This window comes from Cebus imitator, unplaced genomic scaffold, assembly GCF_001604975.1.
Source record: "Cebus imitator isolate Cc_AM_T3 unplaced genomic scaffold, Cebus_imitator-1.0 Scaffold111, whole genome shotgun sequence".
In the NCBI taxonomy this organism is placed as follows: Eukaryota; Metazoa; Chordata; class Mammalia; order Primates; family Cebidae; genus Cebus; species Cebus imitator.
The window spans coordinates 1,810,837-1,821,278 of record NW_016107426.1 but is presented as its reverse complement, the minus strand read 5'-3'; the positions used below and the strand labels follow the sequence as shown (position 1 = coordinate 1,821,278).

General features: G+C 36.6%; 1 protein-coding gene across 6 annotated transcripts in view; it reads right to left on the bottom strand.

The window, feature by feature from the left end:
* The window catches only part of VPS8 (VPS8 subunit of CORVET complex), a 240,631-nt gene that overhangs the window by 62,925 nt on the left and 167,264 nt on the right, over positions 1-10,442 (bottom strand). For all 6 annotated transcript variants that reach the window (XM_017538380.2, XM_017538382.2, XM_017538384.2 and 3 more), the window contains 2 exons: positions 2,162-2,243; positions 1,729-1,811 (listed from right to left, as the gene is read on the bottom strand). In XM_017538380.2, coding sequence (XP_017393869.1) covers positions 1,729-1,811; positions 2,162-2,243 — 165 coding nt within the window. The remainder of the gene's footprint in view (positions 1-1,728; positions 1,812-2,161; positions 2,244-10,442) is intronic.

Here is a 10,442-nt window from a genome sequence, read left to right as displayed (position 1 = left end):
AAAAAAAAAAAAAAAAAAAAGAGCTCTTCTGGGTTAAGAACTATGCCTTTCATCTAAACAGCATAACATATAATTAATATATTTAATTAATAATAAACTCCTCAAAAGACCAGGGACATAAATTTAAAAAGCTCACATGAAATAATAAACAACATGAATTAGGAAGTGAGAGACTCAGGGAGTGGTTCAGGTTCTGCCGCTAATGACAGGCTAAGAACTCAGCTTCTCCATACTTCAGTTTCCTCTTTCTTCAGCAGAAATGTTTATAGTAGCCCTACCCGCCTCAAGAGATTGCTGTGGGGTTCAAATGAAATGGTATCTGTGAAAGCACCTTGAAAAATAAAAATCTATGTACAAATATACGGTAGCTTAATTACAGTAATCACAAACATGCAAATGAGGAATTTCAGAAACAGCATATCTTTTTGATTAGTGGGAGTTAACAACCATTGAAAGTAGAAAATGATAAGAAAAAATTATAATGAATGCCAGTATAACTCAAAATAAAGTGAAGATTTTCAAATATCAAGAGATGACTAGATTCCAAAGTCTTGAAATATAAAAAGTTTTAAAAATCAAGTTTTTGCCAAGAGAAAAAACATGTTTATGTTGTAATTTACATATAATGTGTGGTTAAAGCTCAATGTGAGGCAAAATGTGTAACACAGAGAGAATCTATTTGGCTTTAGGATTTCATTTCTTCTAACTTATTTGGAAAAGTATTCCTGCCCTTATGGAGATATTACTTTATATATGATTAGAAACCTCCTAAGTAATATGCTTTAAAATGGATATGAGAAGCAGTCGATATCAAAGAATTATTCAACACATAATAATTACTAAGATCAAATGAAATAACACACGTAAAAATGTATTCTAAATGATGGTATACCGTGTAAGGACGCACTACAGGATGTAGTCCTCCTTATCAGAAAAGCCCCAGAAGCTTAATATCAGATGGGAAGTAGACCTCGGTGAGTCTTAAAAGAGAGCTGATAGGAACATTCTTGATGGAATAAAAATCATTTGAAAATTATAAGGACTAATGGCATCGTACTACTGTTTGCTTTGTGCATGTGTGTATGTGTGTGAATGTACATGTGTGCCTATACTGAATACAGTGAGGAAAGGCAAAATGGATTCGTAAGTATAATTCCTGTTGTTTCCCCAAGAATGCTCAGGGGTTTTTTCCTAAAAATATATCTTGGAGTATTCTGAGTGTTCTCTTTTGGTGAAGTGGAAGGTTCAGGCCTTTTTGCTGAAAGAAACAAGCTGAAATGATGCTTCCTACAAAAGCTTTGGACACAAAACCAGCTAGAATTTAGTCAAGGATGAGTATTCAAGACAAAAATAATGTTAGGATGAGTTAGAAAGCCTAAATAACAACCAATGCTTGGGAAATTCCTGTATTAATTTTTAGCTTATCTTTTTCAGCTGGAGAGAAATGATAACTCCCTCCCAGTTAGCAAACCAATAGGAAACTTGCGTATCTGAATCCCAAGGCAACAGGGAATATCTGAAGGCTGCATACCCTAACTGAAAGTCATAAGCTTATGTCAGAAAATATTCAAGAATGAGGGTCAGAAGTTAGATATTTAGCTATTGCCAAAATTAGCTGCATTATGCTTGAGATCCATTTAAACAGTAGCCCAATTGGCTGTTATTTATACATAATTAAAATGTTAGTTGAAATCAATCAATATTTAATATTCACCCCTTTTAACTCACCTGTAAGATTCTTTGCAAGATTGATGGCAGGGCAATGAAGGCTGCCATGCTGTTTAAAACTTGCATGGTCAAAGATTTCAGAGCTGTTTTAACAAAACATTAATATTAAGGTTAGTTTAAAATAAGAGTTTTCAGATTTTCCTGTAAGTCTGTGGAAAACAGTGGATTTATATAGCTTCTTAGAAGCTATTTAAATATATTTAAAATTTAAACTTAACTATTGTTAAGTTACAAAAGCTACAATTATTTAAGATAAAGTATATGAGTGGAACAACTGAAAGAAACATGAAAGATGAGATCAGCTACACGGTTTCATTAAGGAAAATCATGAGAGTATGCTATTGCAAAAGGATATTATGCTGATTGTTTCTGCAGACAAATACTGGATTGATGATCTAAGTGGATTCAGTCACTTGAATGCTGACGAACTCACCTTCAGAGTGTAGATGAGGGGCAGCTGAACTGGACAGCTTCTGAGGGGCCATCATTGCCTCCAATAATGGAAACCAAAGTGCCTATGATGTCAGAGAAAATCAAAGAAAAACATGAGTGGTCAAAGAAAACAATGAAAAACAAAAGAATAACATCAGCATAATGTTTTACAGGATGAAATGTACTTCTCACATTTGTTGATAAAAATTAGAAAAACAAAAATGGAAATATTTGGGGAAAAAAAGAGACAACAAAAAGCAAAAACCACGGCTAGAACAACTTCATCTTCTACCATGAAGCCTTGGGAAACATAAGGAGGCCACAGTTAAGTCAGTCGAGGCCTTGAAGCTGAAATCTTATGTGTCTCAGGAGAGGGCAGGTTCAAAGAAGCCGGGAAAGAGCTTCCTGCTAGATTCTTATCTACTCTATTAAAAATTTATCACTGACAAAGTTCAAAATAACCCTATTACTGCATAAAGAAATAAGCACTCCCGCTAACTGTCTGCCACCCAATTTTCTTTATCTGTGTCAAGCGAGAAAAATAAGTAAAGGTTATCCAAAGTTTTTTTACATCAAGCATTATCTTATATTTCCTAAGTCATCACAGACCAGGAAATAGAAGTTAAAGCTGTATAAGTTAACATGATCAACAATGTCAAGAGGTAAAAAAGATCTATCATTTATTTATATTATGGTAATCACTACTAAAAGCTTCACATTTACATTTTTGCACTTCAATCTCATAAAAACTTATACAGTAGGTATTATCCTCACTGGAGATATGAAACGGAGGCTCACTGAAGTCAAGTCATTTTTCAAAGATCACACAGCCAGTCAATCACCTGACTCTAAATTCTCTGCTCTTCCTAAGCCTTAGGAAAAATCTTTATTATAAAAAATGAACCCATTGCTGCCCTGCCCCCATGGAGATGCTGCCACGCCACCCCTGCTGGTGTGCACTACACCCCACAGCACTGCTGTCCATGCTGGCACCAGCACGTGCACCTGTCATGCTGCCATTGCCGCTGGCACACACACAAGGATGGACGCCACAGCCACTGCCTCAACAAAGTGCTTTGTGAAGTGTTGTTACCAGCTGACTAGCTGGTAACGTTTTAGCTCCTCCAATACAGCAGATACAAAAGCTTGAGGGGCCAGAGCACAAAGCCGTAAGCCTGGTCTCAGCCACTTGGGGTTAGAGCAAGCAGCCCAGTAGTGCTGAGCTGAGCCTTGGCCCCTGAAGTCTTCCAGAAATGAAGACAGTTGACTGACCATTATACCACAGTCAAACCTTCAAAGGCATCAAAGAATACAAAAGCAAAAAATGCCATCCAAAGGACAGCAACTTCAAAGATTAAAGGCCCACCACAGCCCACACAGATGAGAAAGAACTCTGGAAACTTAAAAAGCCAGAGTGTCTTCTTAACAGCAAACCATCCCACTAGTTCCTAAACCATGGATCCTAACCATGCTGAAACGGCTGAAACGACAGACACAGAATTCAGAATTTGGATAGGAATGAAACTGTTTGAGATTCTGGAGAAAGCTGAATCCAAATCCAAGGAATTTTAGGAATCTAATAAAACAGTACAAGAGCTGAAAGATTAAACAGCCATTTTAAGAAAGAACCAAACTGATCTGTCAGAGCTGAAAAACTCACTACAAGAATCATATAATACAACAGGAAAAATTAACAGCAGAATAGATCAAGCTGAAGAAAGAATCTCAGTGCTTGAAGACCAGTTCTTCAAATCAAAAATAAAGACAAAAACAAAGAAAAAAGAATAAAAAATGAATAAAACCAAGGCCAGGCATGGCGGCTCATGCTGGTAATCCCAGCACTTTGGGAGGCCGAGGTGGACAGATCACCTGAGGTCAGGAGTTCAAGATCAGCCTGGCCAACATGGTGAAACCTCATCTCTACTAAAAATACAAAAAAAATCATCCAGGTGTGGTGGCAGGCACCTGTAATCCCAGCTACTTAGGAGGCTGAGGCAGGAGAATCGCTTGAATCCAGGAGGCAGAGGTTGCAGTGAGCTGAGATTGCGCTACTGCATGCCAGCCCGGGTGACAAAAGCTAAACTCAAAACAAAACAAAACAAAACCACCAGGAAATATGAGATTATCAAACATTTGGCATCCCTGAAAGAGAGGGAGACAGAACAAGCAACCTGGAAAACATATCTGAGGATACTGTCCACAAAAATTTCCCTAACCTCACTAGATTCTCGATCTTGAGAGGCTGACATTTAAACTTAGGAAATGCAGAGAACCCTTGTGAGATATTATACAAGACGATTACCAAGACACACAGTAATCAGATTCTCCAAGGTCAACATGAAAACAAAATTAAAGGCAGCTAGGGAGAAGGGGCAGGTCACCTACAAAGGGGACCCCATTGGGCAAACAATGGACTTTTCTACAGAAACCATACAAACAAGGAGAGATTGGGGGCTTATAGTCAGCATTCTTACTGACTATAAAATTCTAACCCAAGATTTCATATTCAAACAAACTAAACTTCATAAGCAAAGGAGAAATACATTCATTTTCAGACAATGAATGCTAAGGAAATTCATTACTACCAGACGTGTCTTACAAGAGGTCCTTAAGCTAAACATGGAAACCAAAGACTATTGCTGGCCACCAAAAGAGCACACTTAAGTACATAGACCACTGACACCATAAAGGAAGTACAATGAAGTCTGCACACCAACCAACCAACCAACAACATGATGACAGGATCAGATCTGCACATAACAACATTAACCTTGAACATAAATAGGCTAAACGTACACTTAAAAGGCACAGAGTGGGAAGCTGGATAAAGAAGCAAGATCCAATGGTATGCTGTCTTCCAAGAGATCTCTCTTACATGCAATGACACCCATAGGCTTAAAGAAAACAAATGGAGAAAAATTTACCAAGCAAACAAACAAACAAAAAATAGCAGGGGTTGCTATTCTAATTTCAGACAAGAGACTTTAAAGCAACAATGAACAAAAAAAGACAAATAAAGGCATTACATAATGATAAAGGGTTCTATTCAACAAGAAGACTTAATTATCCTAATATATATGCACCCAATACTGGAGCACCAGATACAGAGCACAAGTTCTAGAAACCTATGAAGAGATTTAGATAACCACACAATAACAGTGGGAGATTTCAACATGCCACTAACGGTATCAGACAGATCACTGAGGAAGAAAACTAGTAAAGATGTTCAGGAGCTGAATGTGACACCTGACCAAATGAATCTAAGAGACATCTGCAGAACATTCCACCCAATAATAACAGAATATACATTCTTCCCATCTCCACCTGGCACATACTCCAAAATCAACCACATGATCAGCTATAAAACAATACTCAACAAATTCAAAACAATGAAAACGATACCAACCGCATTCTCAGAACACAACATAAAAAAATGGAAATCAGTACTAAGAAGATCTCTCAAAACCATGCAATTAAATGAAAATTAAGCCTACTGGGTGACCTTTTGGGTAAAAACAATGAAATTAAGGCAGAAATAAAAGATTATTTGAAACCAATGAAAACAAAGGTACAACACCAGACTCTCTGGGACACAACTAAAGCATTGTTAAGAGGAAAGTTTATAGTGTTAAGTGCCCAAATTGAGAGGTTAGAACCAGAAAAACAAAAGCAAAACAACCCCAAAGCTGGCAGAAGAAACAACCAAATCAGAGTTGAACTGAATAAAATTGAGACAAGAAAAACCCTATAAAAGACAAATGAAACCAAAAGATGATTCTTTGAAAGAATAAATAAGATTGCTGGACCACTAACTAATAAAAAAAAAAAGAGGCCGGGTGCAATGGCTCACAATTGTAATTCCAGCACTTTGGGAAGCCGAAGTGGGAAGACTGTTTGAGCCCAGGAGTTCAAGATCAGCCTGGGCAGCACGGAGAGACCCTGTTTCTACAAAAACACAAAAGTTGGCAGGGTGTGGTAGTGTGTGCCTGTGGTCGCAGCTTTTCTATGTGGGAAACAGGTGGGAGGGTTGCTTGATCCTGGGAGGTCAATCATACCACTGCTCTCCAGCCTAGGTGACAGAACAAGACCCTGCCTCAAAAGGAGAGAGGAAAGGGAGGGAAGGAAGGGCAAGAGGAAAGGGAAGAGAACAAAGAAAGGAGGGGAAGAGAGAGAGGAAAGGAAAGAAAAAAAAAAAAAGAAAAAAAAAAGAAAGGGAAGGAGGAAGGGAAAGGGAAGAAGGGAAGGAGGAAGGGAGGAGGAAAAAGGAGAGAAGATCCAAATAAACACAGTCAGAAATGACAAGGGGACATTAACACTGATCCCCAGAAATACAAAAGAAACCTTAGAAACTATTACAAACACCTCTATGCACACAAACTAGAAAACCTATAAGAAATGGATAAATTCCTGGAAACATACAACCTCCTAAGATGGAACTCTTCAGGAAGAGACTGAAACCCTGAACAGATCAATAACAAGTTCTGAAATTGAAGCAGAAATAAAAAGCCTACCAATGAGAAAAAGCCCAGGACCAGATGGATTCACAGCCAAATTCTACTAGACATATAAAAAAGAGCTGGCATCAACTGCACTGAAACTACTGCAAAAAATTAAGGAGGAGAGACTCCTCCCTAACTCATTCCATGAGGCCAGCATCATTCTGACACCAAAATCTGGCAGAGAGACAATTAAAAAGAAAAAAAAAAGGAAAAGAAAGAAAACATCAGGCTAATATCCCTGATGAACATACATGCAAAGATCCTCACAAAATACTAGCAAACCAAATCCAGCAACATATCAAAAAGCTGACCCACACCCACAATCATCTAAGCTTTGAAAAGTTGACCAACAACAACAAAAAATAAGGTAAGCAATAAGAAAAAGACTCCCTATTCAAGAAAGGGTGCTAGGATAACTGGCTATCCATATGCAGAAGAATTAAACTGGGGAACTATGTATCAGCATATACAAAAATCAACTTAAGATGGACTAAAGACGTAAATGTAAGACTTCAGAGTATAAAACTCTTAGAAAAAAACCTAGGAAATATTCTGCTGAATATCAGCTTCATAAAGAATTTATGGCTAAGTCCTCAAAAGAAACTGCAACAAAAACAAAAATTGAAAAATGAGGCCTAATTAAACTAAAGAGCTTCTGCACAGCAAGAGAAACTATCAATGGAGTAAACACACAACCTAGAGAATGAGAGAAAATATTCACAAACTATGCACCTGACAAATGTCTAATATCTAGAATCTTTAAGGAACTTATATCAACAAGTAAAAAACAACCTCATTACAAAGTGTGTAAAGGACATTAACAGACACTGAAAAGAAGACATACAGTGGCCAATAAACATAGGGGAAAAATGCTACCCATCACTATCATCAGAGAAATGCAAATCAACAAGATACTATCTCACACCAGTGTGAATGGCTTTTGTGAGGCTTTTGTTAAAAAGCCAAAAAAATAGTGGACATTCACAACTTTGCGGAGGAAAGGGATCACTTATATATAGTGTTGGTAGGAATGCAAATTAGTTCAACTACTGTGGAAAGCAGTTTGGAGATTTCTCAAAAGAACTGACAGCTGAACTACCATTTGACCCAGCAATCCCACCATTTGGAATATATCCAAAGGAAAAGAAGTCATTCTATCAAAAAGATACATGTACCTATATGTGTACTGCAGTAATATTCACAATAGCAAAGACATGGAATCAAGCAGATCCCCATCAACAGTGGATTGGATGAAGAAAATGTGTTACCTATACACTGTGGAATACTATGCAGCCATAAAAAGAATGAAATCATGTCCTTTGCAGCAACATAAATGGAGCTGGAGGCCATTATCCTAAGTAAACACAGAAACAAAAAACCAAATACCACATGTTCTCATTCATAAGTGAGAGCTAAACATTGGGTACATGGGCATAAAAATGAGAACATTAGACACTGGGAATATAAGAGGAAGGAAGAGGATAAGAGCTGAATAAAAACTACCTGTTGGGTCTATGCTTACCACCTGGGAGACAGATTATACACTCATACTCCAAACCTCAACACCATGCAATATATCTAGGTAACAAAGGCCAGCATCATTCTGATACCAAAACCTGGCAGAGACACAAGCAAAAGTCATGTACTCCCTGATTCTAAAATAAGAGTTGGGGAGAAAAAAGAGCAAGTTAAATGAAAAAACAAACAAACAAAAAGTCCAAATATACTCTGCCAATCAAAAGATGAATAAAAACAAAAATTTAGCAATGAAAAAAACCTGGTATTAATTTAGGTAGTAAATCAACCTAAAGACTCACCAACTATGGAAATTATGGATCCAGAAAAGAATGTTTTATAAATCTTAATAAGGTAAAGCACTGTGATTAAAATTAGCAGGTATGTGAAGGGAAGAGTAGGAAGCAAGTATGAGTCCATGGGAATTTCCTTATTGACATGGCATCACACATATCATAAAACTAGAAATGTATAATAATTATAAACATATGTACATAATTACAGTGGGAGCTAAACATTGGGTACACATGGACATAATGATGGGAACAACAGACATGAATGAACAAAGAGGGGAATGAGGAAGGATGACAAAGGTATATGCAAATTTTCAACTGCAAGGAGGTTGGCACCCCTATCCCTTGTGTTGTTCAATGATCGACTGTAATACGCCATGCTTAAGTGTGATTTATCCTAGAAATGTAAGGATGATTCAACATATGTCAATAAATAAATGTGACACATCACATCAACAGAATGAAGAACAAAAACCATATGATCATCTCAATCAATGCAGAAAAAGCACTGGACAAAATTCAACATCTCTTCATAATACAAATCTTAACAAATTAGGCAGACAAAGAACACAGGCCATATATAACAAACTCACAGCTAACATTATACCAAATGGGAAAAAGCTGAAAGCCTTTTTTCTATGAACTTGAACAAGACAACGATGCCCACTTTTGCCACTGTTATTCAATATAGTATTGGAAATCCTAGCCACAGCAATAAGGCAAGAGGCAGAAATAAAAAGCATCCAAATTGGAAAAGAAGAAATCAAACTGTCCTTATTTGAAAATGACATTATCTCATATATATGAAAACCTAAAGACTCCACCAAGAAACCATTAGAACTGATAAATGAATTCAGTGAAGTTGCTGGATTCAAAAATCAACATTCGACAATCAGTAGCATTTCTATATACCAATAACAAACTATCTGAAAAAGAAGTCAAGAAAGCAATCTCATTTACAAGTGCTACAAAAATAAAACATTAATACCTATGAATACATTTAACTAAGGAGTTGAAAGACCTCTAGTAGGAAAACTACGAAACTCTGATGAAAGAAACAATACACACAAATAAAAAGACATCTCATGCTCATGGATCAGAAGAATAAAGTTAAAATGACAATACTATCCAAAGCAATGTGTATATTAAATGCAATCCCTATCAAAATACCAATAACATTTTTCATAGAAATAGAAAAAAAATCTTAAAATTCGTATGGAATTACAAAGGATCCCAAATAGCCAAAGCAATCCTGAACAAAAAAGATAAATCTATAGGCATCACACTACCTGATGTCAAAATATATTACAAAGCTGTAATAACCAAAACAGCATAGTACTGTGTGTACAGACACATGGACCAATGGTATAGAACAGAGAATCCAGAAATAAATCCACATATTTATAGCTGATTTTTCACAAAGGAGCCAACAGTATACATCAGGGAAAAGACACCCTCTTCAGTAAATGGTGTTGGGTAAACGGGATATCCATATGCCAAAGAATGAAATTAGACTCCTATCTCTCACAATATACAAAACCAACTCAGCATAGGTTAAATGCTTAAATGTAAAGCCCACATACATAAACTACTGGAAGAAAATAAAGGGGAAATTCTTTAGGACACTGGTCTAGGCAAAGATTTTATAGCTAACACTTCAAAATCACAGGTAATGAAAACAAAAATCAAATAGAAAAAAAAAAACAAAACAGACAAATAGTACTATGTTAAACTATAAAGCTTCTGCACAGCAAGGAAATGATCCAAAGAGTGAAGAGACAACACGTATAATGAGAGATAACATTTGCAAACTAGTCACCTGACAAGGAACTAATATTTAGAATATATAAGGAACTCAACTCAACAGCAAAAGAACCAAATAATCCAATTAAAAAGTAGGCAAAGGATATGAACAGACATTTCTCAAAAGAAGATCAACATATGTCTAACCATACAAGTGGCTAACAGGTACATG